At 45.9% G+C, this 17,847-nt stretch overlaps 1 protein-coding gene across 1 annotated transcript in view; it reads left to right on the forward strand.

Annotated features, from left to right (window-relative positions):
• The window catches only part of LOC119970691 (NACHT and WD repeat domain-containing protein 2-like), a 216,904-nt gene that overhangs the window by 83,636 nt on the left and 115,421 nt on the right, over positions 1 to 17,847 (forward strand). The window contains exons 13-16 of the mRNA XM_038805713.1: positions 5,480 to 5,593; positions 8,571 to 8,729; positions 12,563 to 12,686; positions 15,314 to 15,517. Of these exons, the coding sequence (XP_038661641.1) occupies positions 5,480 to 5,593; positions 8,571 to 8,729; positions 12,563 to 12,686; positions 15,314 to 15,517 (601 nt within the window). The remainder of the gene's footprint in view (positions 1 to 5,479; positions 5,594 to 8,570; positions 8,730 to 12,562; positions 12,687 to 15,313; positions 15,518 to 17,847) is intronic.

Genomic DNA, 17,847 nt, shown 5'->3' on the forward strand with positions numbered 1-17,847 from the left:
TCTGTGGCGGTCATCGCCCGTGAAGCGTAAGCCACTGGAACCCAGTCCAACTGGTCATCCTGTTGCAGTAGCACAGCACCAATCCCATGTTGACTGGCGTCAGTGGAGATCTTGGTAGGTTTCACCGGGTCAAAAAATGCAAGCGTTGGAGCTGCCATCAGCTGGTATCTTAGATCATCCCATTCAGCCTGGTGAGCCTGGGTCCAGGCAAACTCCGTGTCCTTCCGTGTCACGTTCCTCAACGCCTTTGTCCGTGCTGCCAGGTTGGGTATGAATTTACCAAGGAAGTTGACGAATCCCAGGAACCTTAGAACCGCTTTCTTGTCCTGTGGTCGCTGCATGCTCTGAATTGCAGCGATCTTCTCAGCGTCCGGCTTCACCCCGTGCTCTGAGATTGTGTCGCCCAGGAATGTCAGAGAGGACTGTGCGAAAGTGCACTTGGCCCGGTTGAGCTTGAGTCCAAAGTGGTGTATCCTCTGGAAGACTTGCTTCACCCTCGCAATATGGTCTTTCTCCGTCGCCGACCATATGATGATGTCATCCACATAGACACGTACGCCTTCGATGCCTTCTACCATCTGCTCCATGATTCTGTGGAAGATTTCGGATGCAGATATAATGCCGAAGGGCATCCGATTATAGCAGTACCTTCCAAACGGCGTGTTGAAGGTGCATAGCAGGCGGCTGGACTCATCGAGCTGCATTTGCCAGAAACCCTGTGAGGCATCAAGCTTGGTGAAGATGCGAGCGTTTGCCATTTCGCTCGTGATTTCCTCGCGCTTGGGGATCGGGTAGTGTTCCCTGCGAATGTTCTTATTCAGGTCTTTGGGATCTAGACAGATCCGAAGTTCACCAGACGGCTTCTTGACGCACACCAGCGAGCTGACCCAGTCGGTCGGCTGTGTGACTCTTGAGATGACGCCTTGAGTCTGGAGACGCTGAAGTTCGGCTTTTAGCTTGTCCCGCAATGGAGCCGGGACCCTCCGTGGGGCATGAACAACCGGTATGGCTGTCTCTTTGAGCAAGATTCTGTACGTGTAGGGCAGTGTACCCATGCCCGAGAAAACGTCGGGGTAGTCGGTGAGTAGCAGCTGTATGTCCTCGTAAATGCGTGATGATGCAGCCGTGTGCATGAAAATCCGCTGAATGAGCTGCAAATCCTTGCAGGCTTGAGCGCCGAGCAGCGAGGACCTGTTGTCTTCCACAATCTCAAAGCGTAGGCCTGTTACGACAGTTTTGTTGGCAACTTGTAGGTGGCAGGATCCCTTGGAGATGATCGGGTTGCCGTTGTAGTCAGTGAGCTTGCATGCTGCAGGTAACACCTCGTGCGTCCCTGGGACCGATGCGAGATCTTTGCTCGTTAGCAAGTTTGCTGAGGCTCCCGTGTCCAGTTTGAACGTGATGGGGAAGTCCTGTACGTGCACCGTGGCAGTCCATTCACTTGCAGAGTTGATGGCATGCACGTGTCGAGGTTGTGTCGTCAGCTCCTGTGGTCCCGCTGTGGCATTAATAATGCCAATGCTGTACGTGTGCTCCCAGGAGTTGAATTCTTCATGGTCGGAAAAATTGTCGCCGGGAGCCTGAGTGTTCGTGACATCAACCGTGCGGACTTTCAGGTTGCCATGCCGTTGAGTGGACGAGTGAAATTTAGCTGTGGATTGACATTGGGAGGCAAAGTGATTCATTTTTGAACACTTTCTGCACCTTTTTCCTTGGGCAGGACATTGCCCTTTTAAGTGGGAGGAGCCGCAGTAATGACACGTCATGACGTCATGCGTATGCTGCGTTCGCGCATGCGCATTGCGGTTTTCAGACCAGGGCCGGTATTGCGAGTAGTGCGCATGCGCGGACCGATCACTTCCGGGATCGCGTCTTTCAGGACGGTGCGCATGCGCAGACGGGCCAGAGAACGGAAGAGACGGCCTGGAAAACGGAAGAGACGACCTGTGAGGGGAATTCACCATCTTTATATCGTCCTCGTGGTGGATGTTTTGTAAGGTATGTTTTTCAAATAGCTCCTGTACCTGCTGCATTTTCTGCTCCTGTAACAAGCATTTTTCTATGGTAGTTTTTAGTGTTAAATCGTTTTGCAGTAATAGTGAGTCTCTTAGTTTTTTGTCAGCAAGACCATAGATTAGCTGATCTCTGATGAGTGAGTTTGTTAAATCACCAAAGTTGCAGCCTTGTGCCAGCAAGCGTAACTCTGTGACCAAGTGGGTGATAGTCTCCCCTTGTTTTTGGAGTCTGTGACGGAGGGTGAATCTTTCAATGATTTCATTGGATTGAGACTTATAGTGTTCATCCAATTTTGCCATTATCACTTGAAACTTAGTTTTGTCTTCAGTATCCGCATATGTGAACGAGTTATATGTGTCTACCAGTTGCTGGCCACACGATGTGATTAAAAGTGCAATTTTCTTTCCATCGGTGGCTGTATGTAAGTCCTGAGCTAACAAGTACATTTCAAATTGTTGTTTGAACATTTTCCAATTATAATTTAAATTACCTGTAGCTCTCATTGGCGCTGGAAGTACCGTGTGTTCCATTGTTGCAGAAAGTCGTCTGAAATTGAGAGGCTGCAAAGTCTGGTGGCCTGCCTGTTGCTGGTGCTTCTTCTTTGTCTGCTGTCTTTGTCTTTCTTTGTCTTGCTGGTAGCGCTGGTTCCCTCTGTTCAGAGAATCCACTCCTGGTACCATGTTATGCTTCTTGAAAGAATGCTCGAAGTCGTCTTTAGGTTAAGGATGATTTATTGTGTCCCACAATAAATTACAGATTACACTTGATAAAAGGCTGCTCTTCAATGTTCTGCAACTAGGCCTCAAACAGACTAGCACCCTCCAGCTTCTTGCACCTCTTGCCACTCCAACCCCTCCGGTTCCAAGTGGCGGAGGCGGGCCTTCGGCGTTCCTTTTATGGGTGTCCCCGCGCTGCCCCCTGGTGACTCAGGCGAGGATCACCACAGTAGTCACCACTATTGTATTGTGTATACTGCATACGAGGGTATTACGGTAAGGCCCGTACTACAGGTACGGGGGTAGATCCCTGCCTGATGGCTCCGCCCAGTTGGCGGAGTATAAATGTTTGTGCTCTCCGAGCTGCAGCCATTTTGGCAGCAGCTGCGGGAGGCTCCACATCTCTGCGTAATAAAGCCCCGATTACTCTCTACTCTCGTCTCGTAATTGATAGTGCATCACCCTGAGAATCCAATATGTCTCAATAAGGTTGCCTCTCATTCTTCAAAACTCCAATGAGTACAGGCCCAATCTACTCAACCTCTCCTCATAACAAAATCGCTCCATACGTGGGATCAACAAGGACTGCCTCCAACGCCAGTATATCTTTCCTTAGATAAGGGGTCCAAAACTTCACAGTATTACAGGTGTGGTCTAACTAGTGCTGTGTATAGTTTCAGCAAGACTTCCCTATTTTGACACTCCATTCCTTTTGAAATAAAGGCCAACATTCCATTTGCCTTTTCTATTACCTGCTCAACTTGCATGCTAGCTTTTTGTGATTTATGCACATGGACCACCAAATCCCTCAGTGCTGCAGCTTTCTGCAGTCTTTCTCCATTTAGATAATATTCCGCTCCTTTATTCTTCCCACCAAAGTGCATAACTACACATTTTCTCACATTATATTCCACCCTCACCAGGGGAAATGTGGGGAAGAGTCTACAAGATGGCTTCATTCCTTTACCCACACCCCGTCATCCCACAATGTTTTCATTAACCTGAATTCAAGCAAGGAAATGCTGTCTGCCCCAGACAAACGGAGTATCTACATAAGAATTAGGAGCAGGAGTAGGCCATCTGGCCCTTCGAGCCTGCTCCGCCATTCAATGAGATCATGGCTGATCTTTTGTGGACTCAGCTCCACAACTTTACCTAATTTAAGTGATTGCGTCATGTTCCAATGGCAGTTCTCCTGACTATGACCCCCGCAATCTCTGGTCTGCTAGGAAAAGCTGGGTGCAGCAAGGGTCAGGTCCAGGTGTGTGCTTCATGGTAGCTTGTTAAAGGTTCCTTGTCTCCAGCGCCACAAGCTACAGGTAGTTGAACAGATGAGCCCCAACTTCACACTCCCAATTCCCACCTCAAATTAAAGCCAGCTATTAAAATGAATTGAGTGCAGAAAGAGTTACAATCAAGTGCTGTTAGGGCTGATGGTGATGTTGTGGTAAGATCACCCACTTAGTCATTCGGAGGTCCAGGCTACTGCTCTGGGGACATGGGATCAAATCTCACCACAGCAACTGGCCAAATTTCTCAGTTTGGGATATAAAGTTAGTCTCAGTAAAGATGACTATGAATTGTTGTAAAAAACCCATTCTGGTTCATCTCCATGTGACTCTAAACCCACAGTTGATCTGATTGAGTCTTAACCATCCTCTGAGGTTTCATAACCAGTTATTCATTTCAAGGGCAATGAGGAATGGGAAACAAATGCTGGTTTTGTCAGTGATGCTAACATCCCAAGGAAGACTAAATAAGGGACATCAATGAAGACTGATAGTGGGTGGGAAAAGCAGTGTTGAATGCACTGACAATGATGGCAGCTTTCTCCACTGTATAGTACAGGACTTGATTAAATAAAACAAGGGCGATCCCACAACATATCGCTTGTGGAGCAGCCTCTGTTTCACCTGTTCCACCAGCAACTTGGTAATTTGAGGATCTGGGCGACATTTTTAAGGGCCACCTCGGCACGAAAGAGCTCACCAACCGCCACCCGCCCCGAAATCGCACCGGCACTGCACTCTGGCATTTCACCCTGGCACTGTGTCCTGACACAGCCCCCTGATACTGCCCTGAGGCACTGCCCAGGTGGTGCCAGGGTGCAGTCTCCAGGAGAAAGTGCATGAGAGTAGTGCTCAGGGGCATGACCCACTTACCCCCCCCCCCCCCCCCCCCCCACCCCCCCAGCAATGCACTCACCTGAGCTCCCCAGGACGTGTTATAGGTGGGTACCCGCCTTGGGAGACCAGTCAGTTTCCTTGTCATTCTGCAATCACACAACGTGAATGGATTTTCTGATGGGGGCATGAATCAGGCTTAGTGGCCTGACAATGATATGTTAATGAATGCAAATTATACCCCGATATTGAATGTTGGGAAACATGTCTCGTCACTGATGGGGGGGATGGAGACAACCGCATTACATGTTTACGTTGATGTAAAACACAATTTGGCTGTTCTCGCGATATTTTCCGCTCCTGTTGTCAAATCCTCCCGATGCGATCAGGAGTGGAATATCCTAGCCAAAATAATTTATTTACATATTAAAGCCCGTGCACCCTCGGCAGATGTGGGCTAGCCATTCCAACATCTGTTGACTTCGATAGGCTGGAAGATCCCACCGACGGTGTAGGCCAGGAAATTCCGGCCATAGTTTTGAACAGCTAAATGTGTAATTTATTTTTGCACCTTGTTAGAAGACAATTTTTGCTGAACATTAAAGTTGTTTTTTTCCTTTAAAGAAATGTTGGCTCACAGAATACCAAGAGAGTGCCAGAAGGAAGAAGTAGGTGCCAAGCAACAAAGAATTGGGTTAAGGAAGAGGTTCTCGAACATGTCCATCATTGCCAGACACTGTGAGTCTTACAGCAGTTTCATAGAACATACCCGTAATTAACAACTTCATCATGACTAACATTTCAAATTAGAGCCGATTCCCTTTACTACAGGTGATAGGATAACTAAGTTTCTGGGAGATAAATAAAATAATTCAGCAACTAGAACATTACTTGTATTTACTCATTTGTGGGAAGTGGATGTCTCTTGGCTAGGTCAGCATTTATTGCCCATCCCTAATTGCCCTTGAGGAGGCAGCGGTGAGCCCCATTCTTGAACCACTGCAGTCCATGAAGCATAGGTGCACTCACAGTGCTGTTAGGAAGGGAGTTCCAGACTTGATCCAGCCACAGTGAAGGAACGGCGATATATTTCCAAATCAGAATGGTGTGTGGCTTGGAGGTGATCCTCAGGTGGTGGGGTTCTCCTGGCCTTGTTCTTCTAGGTGGTAGAGGTAATGGATTTGACTGTCAGAGGAGGCTTGGTGAGTTGCTGCTGGTTCAATTGGCCCCTATCAAAGCTAGTTTTGTTTCCAAAAGTGCTTTGCTCTGGCACAATTATAAACCTTTGTTATATTTCTTCAGGCTGCTCTTACTGTGACATGTGGGATTTGAGTTGAATTTGAACTTGAGCTTGAATTTGAATTTGATATATTGTCACGTGTACCGAGGTACAGTGAAAAGTATTGTTCTGCATACAGTCCAGACAGATCGTTCCATACATGAAAAAAACATTGGACATGCACATACACAAATACATAGGCACAGGCATCGGGTGACCTTATGAACTGTAGTACTGCTCAGTAGAGAAGATGTGTGAAGAGATCAGTTCAGTCCATAAGAGGGTCATTTAGGAGTCTGGATTTAACTTCAGGATGAAAGTGGCACAATATAGTTCAGCGTGCAAATGTGTGAGATAGGTTTAAGCATTACAAACCAAGAATGTACAACGTTTATTATTTGACCGAGATCTGAGATGATGGCAGACACATCAGAATTGATCTCTGTGCCAGAAGCCTAACAAAAAATGAGGACAATTATGGTCCACACTCCAGATACCAAACCACTTGCCTGTGCTGGAAGAGTATAAAATCTAGAGAGGACAAAGGCAACGTCAAATGAGATGATCCCCACGCTGGTCATAAGAACATAAGATTATAGATGTAGGAGGAGACTGTTTGGCTTTTCAAGTCCGCTCCATCCTTCAATACAATAATGACTGATCTTCTGCCTCAGCTTAACTTTCTGCCCACTCCCCATATCACTTGATATTGATATCCTGAGATCAAAAACCTATCTCCTTCTTCTTAGACAGTCCCTCTGGATCAAGGATGACCTGCTTCCACTCCATTTTGATGAGTTCTATTTTGGCTGCTAATAGTCCAATTTGCAACGCTCGAAATGTCTCACGAGATTCAACCAAACCCCGTGAGACATCGCAATCTGGATCCTGCCCACGCTGAGTGAGATCCAGATAAGTATATTTAAATGAGCCATTAGCTCATTAAAGTATGCATGCGCCAGATTCTCCTGGCGCCCAGTAAATGATGGACTCCGCAGCGAGGCCTCGACCAGGCACCCTTTAGTTCTGGTCCATACAAACATGGAGCAGGTACAACAACACCTGGGGGGGGGGGTCTACCAGGCCATTGGAGACCCCAGGGTGGTCGGGGACAAGTCAGGGTGGCACCCTGGCTCTCCCTCTGGTACCCAGGCACCTTGCACTGCCAGCCTGGCACTTTGACGCTGACACCCTGGCACTACCATGGGTCAGGGCCTGACTGGGGCCATGCTCATGAAAGGGGAGATGAGGGGAGTATGAAGGGTGGGAGAGTGAAGGGTGGGTATGAAGGAGCCTCATAAAAGGTTGGAGAGGTGAAGGGTGAGGGTCCTGAAAGGGGGCCAAAAGAGGGTGTGAATTGGCCAGTAAAGGGGGGAGGGCCTTCAGCAATCCCATACTGGGGTGTCCTCACTTGGGTGGGTGTGGGTAATGCGTATTGTGCAGGAGATGTGTGGTAGTATGACTAGAGGTACTACGGTACCTGGGAATGTGAGCTACCATTGGTGGAGAAGACTCGCTGCTCATTGGCCCAAGTGTTTGCATTTCATTGGTCGGAACGTATGGTAGATCCGCCCAGTGAGGCGGGGTATAAGAACCCGTGTTTCCCAGCAGCCGGCCTTCTTTCTGTAGTCGAGCTGCTGGGGAAACATTTTGTTGATTAAAGCCTTCAATTCGGGCTACATCCTTGTTTCAGTAGTTATTGATCATGCATCAAGATGACATTGCCCAGAGGTGGAGGGTGTGGGGAACACTCAAGAGATTGAGGCATCCTTTCAAAATGGCAGCCCGATCTCTGAGGAGCCGATCACGCTGGCAAATTCAGCTCCCCATTGTGGAAAAAAATTTCTAAATGTGGGCTGGATCGGGGAGAAACTCCCTAAGGCGCAACAAAATGACCAGGGTGGGGTTCTCCAGTCCCCCACGGCGTGTTTCTCAGCAGCAAGCCGTTCGTTGCTGGCGGGATTCTATAGTTTCGCCACTTGTCAATGGGGTTTCCCATTGAAGCCATCCCACCGGGAAACCTGCGGGCGGGGGTGCCATGCCAGCAGGAAGAATACATCACAACGGAAAGAGAATTCCAGCCTAAGTGTGGTTGGATAACGGTGTGGATCCCACCCAAAAAGCTGGCGGGAAACAGCCTGTCAAACTTGCCCAAAATGACACTGAGAAATGTTTTAGTTGAATCACACCCCACATCCCATCAATGAATAAGGAAAATTGTGGTTGTGATTAACGTTATTAATTATGCCAACACTGCACATTTTACATTACTATTTTGATGAGAAACATTGCAAACTCAGTACAAATGTGTTGATTGATTAATGAATTTGCAACAGTCAAAATGTCTCAGAGAAAATTCTGGGGAGCAAAATAGCATTCTGCATGAGGATCACTGCTGTTGTAATTGGAAGTTTCATGTTGTTAATCTTTCAAAAGAGCTGCATTTTTTATCGGAAGAGAAGCTACTTTGCTCAACTTGAAGGAGTGTCTGCAGGATTCGAAGCAAAAACCGATTATCCTTCTTGGGGAGGTGGGATGTGGCAAGAGTACGCTCATGGCCAAGGCATCCCTGCTGGCTTCTGATTGGGTCTCTGGGTAAGCATATCATCTTTGATATCTCATATAATCTCATTTATGTTATGAATATGAGAATGGGAGCAGGCTAGACCCTTTAGCCTATTCTGCCACACTTTCATGTCATTGCTGATCTGCATCCACGGGCGGGATTCTCTGATCCTGAGGCTAAGTGTTGACGCTGTCGTAAATGCCATCACGTTTCCTGACGGCGTCAACATGGCCTCAGGATCAGCAATTCTGGCCCCTACAGCGGGCCAGCACAGCACTGGTGTGACCCACGCTGCTCCAGCTGCCGATCCCGGTGTCAGATGGGCGGCGCAGGTCCGCGAATGCGCAGTGGGACCGGTGCGATTTCCGCGCATGCGCGGTGTCTCCCTTCTCCGCGCCGGCCCCGACGCAACATGGCGTAGGGCTACAGGGGCCGGCACGGAACAAAGGAGACCCCCCAGCCCGAGAGGCTGGCCCGCCAATCGGTGGGCCCTGATCGCGGGCAGGCCACAGCGGAGCCCCCCCCCCGGGTTTGGACCCCCCCTCACCCCCCAAAGGCCGCCCCCGGACCCTTCCATGCCGAGGTCCCGCCGAGTAAGACCAGGTGAGAATGGCGCCGGCGGGACTCGGGTTTTTTGGTATGGCCGCTGAGCCCATCCTGGGCGGAGTATCTCCTGGGGGGCCCCGTAGAGCGGCCCCCGGCTGGCGCCGGGGCGGCGTGGCGAGATTCGCGCCGGTTGCGGTGATTCTCCAGCCCGGCCCCGGGGTGAGAGAATCCCGCCCATGTTTCTTACCTTTGCCTTATGTCCCATAAATCAACTTTGGATATCAACCCATTAAGGCAAACCAGTAATCTAGTGCTTTTCCAAGCTAATGATCACAAACATTAGTTTAAGGACTAGCTTTCAGTCAATAGTTGGGATATTATGAGATTAGAAGATAACTTCAGTTCCCTAGATGGAGTCCCAACCGCTAAATCAATTCAAAATTGTCCAATGCGTTCCCTGCCAAGTGAAACGTCAAGCCTACTTTATTCTAAATCCAGATTCAGACAACACAAAGGTGAATTGACACAAAATGTTGTAAATGATTTATTCAATGCTTTGCTTTGAAAATAATCAGCTATAATGATATTTACGTCTATGGTTACAAATTATGTTTAAGCGAACATGTTCAGGTGAAGTGCTCAAGATAGCTTTGAATTAATGAATGCCTATTAGTCGGTCAATAATGATTTATGCCCTGTGTAAATTGAGCCATAAGACTGTGCAAACAAAACAGAAAGACATGGTTCAGCTGGCTAGGACACACGTTTGGATATTTACAGCAGATCGATTTTGACCTGCTTATTTGTAATGATGAAAAATGCACTATGAGATAACAAATGAAAGTCAAGGCCTGAATTTACACTTGCAAGTATCAACATTTGAACTGAATTAACATCGCAATTAAAAACTTAATAGGTTAGTTAATATTAGCACTGTATGATGAAGGCCCAGTAAAGAAAGGAAACTATCCTGCAGATAGAAATGATCGGACTCATTGCAAAGTATCTAAACTTGTCCAGGTATTTTTGGGATTTGGCATTCCCATCAGAATTACTTCCATCAAAGGTTTGACGCCTTTTAAACAGCATAAATACCCATCTCAATACACAATCTGAATTGTTTTCAAAGTATTTTTATGGGCTGCATTTACATGCACAGTAATTAATTGATCTGAATTAAGATCAGGATTATACATTTTTGATACATGTAAATTCTGCTAGCAGTTAGCCTAGTGACTTAGCAATTACAATCCTGACTTTTCAGTTTGGTGAAGCTCAATTCTGAGCATATTTTGTTACTCAGAGAATCACTGAGAGCAGTGGGGCTATAAACAACAATGAGAGAGACTTCTCAGAGTCAGCGAGCAAAGAACAGGGATATAAGCAGCAAGTTCTAGAGCCAACCAGACAGCAGGCTATTCTAGATCTGGTAATGTGTAATGAGACAGGATTAATTAATGACCTCATAGTTAAGGCACCCTTCGGTAGCAGTGATCATAACATGATTGAATATTGGATTCAGTTTGAGGAAGAGAAGAATGAGCCGAAGACTTGTGTTTTAAACTTAAATAAAGGCTATTACGGCACAGGGTTAAGTAGGACAGTAAATCGTGAAGAGGACATAAAGGGCTGGATTCTCTGCCGGCGGGATGCTCCATTTTGCAGGCAGTCCGGGGGTTTCCCAGTGGAGTACAATGTGGGAAAATGTGAACTTTTCTACTTTGGCATGAAGAATGGGAACACTTTGGTGTTTATGCCGGCGTCAACACTTAGCTCCATTTTGGGAGAATCCTGGCCATAAGATCTTGAAACTTGACAAGTGGATGCTGAAAGGATGTTTCCTCTTTTGGGAGAGACTAGAACTAGAGTACACAGTTTCAAAATAATGGGTCTTTCATTTAAGATTGAGATTAAGTGAACTTTTTCTCTCAAAGGATCATGGGAATGTGGGGCTTCCTTACACAGAGAGTGGCAGAGACAGTCATTGAATATACTTAGGCAGAGCTAGATAGATGTTTGACTAATAAGGGAGTCAAAGGGTGGTAGAGGCCAGATATAAACATGGTGTTGAGGCCACAATCAGATCGGCTTTGAACAGACTTGAGGGGCTGAATAGCCTACTCCTGCTCCTGTTGCATATTGACGTATTTCCATCAGTTCAGATGTATGTATGTTCAAGTCAACATGATGTCGTGGAAATCAGCTTGTCTGTCACTGTTCACTATTTCAAGTAGTTGGCAATAATGGAATGTTCTAATGGGAGTTAAAAGAGCAGCAAGCTGATAGCAGTAGTCTCCTCCTCATACTGTTTTATTTGTTTTAACGCATAAAAAGAAGCCTGTTTCACAGCGTATTCTGAGATGTTGCTCAAACATAAAACCCTGTCCCGGTTAATACAATGCTTGCAGTGAAATATTATGGTTAGAATTTTAAAAAAATTATTTCAGAGGACATGTTGATGCTGACTAGGCCAGCATTCTTATTCCTCTTGGACCATTGCAGCCCATTCAGTGCACGTACATCCACAGTGGTGTTAGGGAAGGATTCCAGGACTTTGACTCAGTGAGTGGAAAGGAACAGTAATGTAGTTCTCAGTCAGGGCAGCATGTGGTTTGGAGGGAATGTTTCAGGTGGTGGTGTTCCCATGCATCCTTGTCCTTCAAGGTGGTAGAGGTTGTGGGTTTGGAAATTGCTGTCACAGGAGCCTTGGTGAGTTGCTTCAGTGCATCTTTAGATGGCACACACTGCTGTCACTGTGCATCAGTGATGGAGGGAGTGGATGTTGAAGGTGGTGGATAGGTGTGGATCAAGTGGGCTGTACAGTGTTGAGCTGCACCCATCCAGCCAAGTGGAGAGTATTCCATCAGACCCCTGACTTATGCCTTGTGTATTGTGGACAGGCTTTGGGCAGTCAGGAGTTGAGCTACCCTCCGCAAAATCCTCAGCCTCTAACCTACTCTTGTAGCCAAGGTATTTTTATGGTTTGTCCAGTTCAGTTTCTGGTCAAGGGCCGATGGCTGCATTCTTCCTTGTGGGAGATGATAATTGCCTGGCACTTGTGTGGTGCCAACTTTACTTGCCAGTTATCAGCCCAAGCCTGATCATTGTCCATGGTTTGCTGCATGTGGACATGAACTGCTTCAGTATCTGAGGAGTCATGAATGGTGCTGAAAATTGTGCAGTCATTAGCGAACATCCCTATTTGGTACAAAGAAAGCAGACGGAAATCTTTGTGCTGGAACATTAGAACATCTTACTTTCCTGTTGTGGTGTAACGAGCAGCGGTTTTGAAACTTCCACGTTTTCTTCTTTCCAGAGACCTGCGGAAAGCTGTTCGTTTCATTGGCATCACTGGAGAAACCCAAAATATTCGCTTGCTTCTTCGGAGCCTGTGCTTCCAACTCGCCGAGATATACAATAAAGCAACACCTTTTTCCGAGGTATTATAATCAGATGTAGAAAATCTTACATTTATATGGATATAATTTTTATCTTCAATGCCTGGGCAATAATCGAGAGGAGTGACACATAGCTATTTCATAAATGGCTCAGTTTTGGACCTGTAGACTGGGGAAGCAGCAATTCCTTGTTGCATAGGGATAGATTTTCCTCCACAGTCCAAGAATAGTATCTGGTTCCCTGGAGTGCAGAATGGGCTGGTCAGCCAGTAGTCCTTTGTGGGAGGCATAGTTTATGTTGAGCAATGGCCTATTTTCATGGGGTAGCTGAATCTAAGTGAATAAAAGCGAAATACTGTGGATACTGGAAATCTGAAATAAAATCAGAAAGCAGGTCTGGCAGCTGTTATGTTTCTGCTCCTGGTAGCATGTTATATTACCATGATTGGTAATATGTTGTATTCTTTCCCTTCTTCCAGAACGGTCCGATGTCGTGTTGACAAAGAATATACCAATCAAAATATTGAAACAAAACTAATTTATTATTACACTACTAATTAAATGAAGTTCAAACACTCTACTGAGCTACAGATAATAATTAAATGATATTGAATCTGTCTTAAAGTACTGGATATTGCACCTATTCACTACGTGGTAACTCTATCTACTCTCAGTCAATTTTCAGGCAGGTTCCCTTTAAGTGGGCACATTCAAAATGTTCTGATGTCATGACATTTGTGATGTCATGTGGAATCTTTGATTGCGCGTGTGCAAACCGATTTTCTTCCAGATTTCGTACTTTTTTCTTGTTGACAATTTAACATTTTGGCACTTATATTTTTAGATTGATTTCTCGCGTTGTACATTTTAATCGAATCTTGAGACAATATTTTTTGGTTCTATTGCAGTCTTTTGCTGAGATTTTCATTACTTTCTCAATAATGATCAAATTTGTTAACTGGCAGTTTAAAGTTATATTTTTCAGCATCATTCTCAAAATGGAATGTGTTATCTACTTCTATGGCCTGTTATCCAGCTATTAGCAAAAATAAAGCAGTTTTTCGCTCATTGCTGACAGTTTCTAGGTTGGAGGATGAGAGATGCAGTTGTAACTCATGTTTAAACATTCACCAGTTGACATGTAGTTTACCAGTTTTCTGGAGGTGTTGTAGAGATTGCAGTTGCTTCATTAGTTCAGGATTTTTCGGAGTCTCGCAGTCGTAGGTCTTTGTCGCGTGCTAGTTTCTTGTTAACTATATTCTCACTAATCTATCTATATAGCTTCAGCTGTTACTCTGGTACCATGTTATATCATGGTGCATTAAAATTTAAAGTTGTTCACTCCTTGTACCATGGTATGTTTCTGCTCCTGGTAGCATGTTATATTACTATGATTGGTAATATGTTGTATTCCTTGTCCCCATCTTCCAGAACGGTCCGATGTAGTGTTGACAAAAAATATACCAATCAAAAGATTGAAACAAAACTAATTATTATTACATTACTAATTAAATGAAGTTCAAACACTCTACTGAGCTACAGATAATAATTAAATGATATTGAATCTGACTTACAGTACTCAATATTATATCTCGTCACTAATTACAATATGATCTAATCTCGTGTTAACTCTATCTACTCTAATCTTCTTCATATGCTTTCTCCTTGTGCTACTCCTTCCAGCTTCTCCCAGAATTCCTTCAGAGTCTCACTTAAATACAGAGAAGTGGTGGTGCCCTTTAGTATTTGATTTACACAGAGATGTAATTATTAACCCTTCACTAACCTAACTATATACATATCATTACAGCAACATTTGTGGGGAGATAAACAGAGTTAGCATTTCGGTCCATATGACTCTTCTTCAATCTGCCACAGTGTGAAGAGTCCAGAACAGAATAGGTTCTTGGCAATGGGGTGTGGCAAGCAGGGGGCTGGGTGGGGGTGGAAGGAGACCAACAGGAATGTTCTTTCTTTAGTCATTGGATATGGCAAATTATTGCCCATCCCTAATTTCCCTTGAAATGAATGGCTTGCTAGACCATTTCAGAGTTTGGAATCACAGACCAGATAATGATGGCAAATTTATTTCCCCAAAGGGCATAATTGGGCTTTTTTCATATATTGAATTCAAATTTCACCATCTGCCGTGGTGGGATTCAAACCCGGGTCCCCTGGTCCCCCAGAACCCTGGTTCTCTGGATTACTAGTCCAGTGACAATACCACTATGCCATTGCCTCCCCCTAGCCTGGTTCTTCAGGCTCCATAATAATGATGAGGTATTAAACTTGCAGGGCCTCTATCCAATCTGATCTGATCTATCTGATGTTGCTTCACACTCCGGCCAAATCAGTCCCACATGGCTTTGGGGTCCTGTTGGTATCATGGGACTTGGAGAGAATGTTTTAATGAGCTGCCCGCTGTCCTCGGATAACAGCTTGGACTACCTACTCAGTGGACCCCAGAAAGATGGTCAGCGATGACAACAGCAAATGAGTAAATATTAACACTCCATTTCCACCAGCCAGCTTTCACCAAGCAGATGGTTTGTACATTCAGTTCATAGAATAGTCTTGGATCGAATAAACAATGATATTACAATGTCAATAGATATACCAAGCATCTTCAGTTCCCAGAGAAAATCAACAATCTTCCTCTTTGATTATAGGATTTCTCAGCACTGTTAAATGAGTTTTATTCGCTGCTGGAGTTTGCTACTGAAGACAGGCCTCTCTTGATCTCTTTGGATGGCTTGGAGGAATTATCTGATGAATACAATGCTGGGAACCTTTCCTGGTTGCCAAGAGAACTGCCAAAAAATGTCTATTTCCTTGTTTCCATGACAGTCGAGGAGACTCAGGCAACACTAAAGGTAATGAAGCCTGCTAAGCAATGTAGGTTGTCCTCACTGTACTGTTCCCACAAATCAATCTGCACAAGTTTGTGAATGTAGCTATGATTAGGTCTCCTGTATCATTCAATGTTTACAGCTCAATAAAATTAATTGGGGTTATTAGTCATCAGTTTGTCATCTGCTGCTTGTTTTGCCAAAATCATGTAGGGACGGTTTGCTACAACTGTACAGGACATTGGTGAGATTGCACCTACAGTATAGGGTGCAGTTTTGGTCACCCTATATAAGGAGGGATATACTTGCACTGGACACAATTCAGAGAAGATTCATGAGGTTGATTCCTGGGCTGAAGGTGTTGCCTTGTGAGGAAAAGTTCAGTAGGTTGGGTATTCCGTAATTGGAGTTTAGAAGAATGAGAGTTGATCTTTTTGAAATATATAACATTCTGAGGGGGCTTGACCAGGTAGATGCTGTGAGGAGGTTTTCCCTCATGAGGAAATCTAGAACGAGGAGGCCCCTCCTGGTTCCAGTGGCTCGACTCTCCTGAGGTATAAAAGTAAGGGCTGTCCAATTTTATATGGAGATGGGAAGGATTTTTTTCTCTTGTTAGTCTTAGGGGCCGAATGGCCTACTCCTGCACTTCTTACATTCTTATTTTCATATGTTCTTACATTTTCTTCCACAGATTTTGGTGAGTTGAATGTCTGACCTATGCAGAAACAAACCCACTGTATTTGAGAGTCTGCAAGTCAACTTGCTGTCCTTGAAATCTATACATGTACTAGTTCTGTTCGTCTGTCACAAAAAAAGTAACCTCTCTCTATATGGACAATGCCTGCCCCTCCATAGCCACCTAGGTCTGGAAAAGTTAGACGCAGGTTGGCAAAGCAAATTTTATACTGGAGCTTAACCAGCTGAAACTGCAAAGTTTAATGTACAGATTATGTTGCTTGCCCAGCAAGGACCACCCTATCTATAAGGGCATTGACTGGTAGACTTTTCCAATGCCAAGTGAATAATTCACTTGATGGCATATTGAGAGCAAAACTACTTAAACCCCAAACATCAAGTTGGCCTCAGGGCTCTAAGTTGGCCTTAAAATATGAAACTATCTAGGGTAAGATAGTGACGAGTCACAAGGCAGCAAAATGTAAGTATTTTAGTTTTCTGATCTCATTGGTGATGACTTGGAGAACTGGCATTTCCCCTTGGGAAGGGATTATCTTCCATGGGTAATACTGGTGGGTAAGACAGGTGCTCAGATATATTTCAGTCAATCTGCCATCCTCTTGGCAGAGATAAGCCAGGCAGGGAGTAGAAAGATAAAGAAGAGAAGAGAGCAAAGATTTTTCTTTTTTAAATTTAGAGTATCCAATTCATTTTTTCCAATTAAGGGGCAATTTAGCGTGGCCAATCCACCTACCCTACACATCTTTTGGGTTGTGGGGGCGAAACCCATGCAAACAGGGGGAGAATGTGCAAACTCCACACGGACAGTGACCCAGAGCCGGGATCAAACCTTGGACCTCGGCGCCGTGAGGCAATCGTGCTAACCACTTGCGCCACTGTGCTGCCCTAAAAGAGCAAAGATAATGAAGAATGCAGGAAGAAGCTGAGATCTGCAAAATTTCCATGAATATAATACATTTTGATATTTGCAGAATTTAATTATTTATATATTTATTTTTTAATCTGCCCCTTAACTACCTGAAGTTGACCAGAAATATGCTGTTGAATTTTCCCAAAAAATGCACACATGTCAGGTTCTGACTGAAAATATGGCGTATTTCTCCACAGAGTAACAGCCACATTTTCACTCCAGCGGCAGCATTCTCCCCTACCCGGCGGGACGGGGGGTTCCGGCATAGGGGAGTGGCGCCAACCACTCCGGCGTCGGGCCTCCCCAAAGGTGCGGAGCGGTTGGCACCACGCCGACTGGCGCCAAAACCAGCACCAGCGGCCTTTCAGGCCCGCCGCCCTGCGCCGGGGCTGGCCAAAACACCTTCGCCGGTTCGCGCATGCGCCGGTGGTGACATCAGCGGCAGCTGCCGCTGACGTCACCACTGGCGCATGCACGCTGGGGGATTCTCTTCCGCTTCCGCTATGGCGGAGGCCGTGGCGGCGGCAGAAGAGAAAGAGTGCCCCCACGGCACTGGCTCGCCCTCCAATCGGGGGGCCCCGATCGCGGGCCTGGCCACCATGGGGGCACCCCCCGGGGTCCGATCGCCCCGCGCCCCCCCCCCCAGGAACCCTGGACTTCGGCCCATCGCGGCCCCTGCTGGGGGTCAGAGAATTTCGCCCCTGATCTTCTGACACTTAGTCAAAATAAAACAGGGCGGAGGGCGTGT

This window comes from Scyliorhinus canicula, chromosome 8 (genome assembly GCF_902713615.1).
Source record: "Scyliorhinus canicula chromosome 8, sScyCan1.1, whole genome shotgun sequence".
NCBI lineage: Eukaryota > Metazoa > Chordata > Chondrichthyes > Carcharhiniformes > Scyliorhinidae > Scyliorhinus > Scyliorhinus canicula.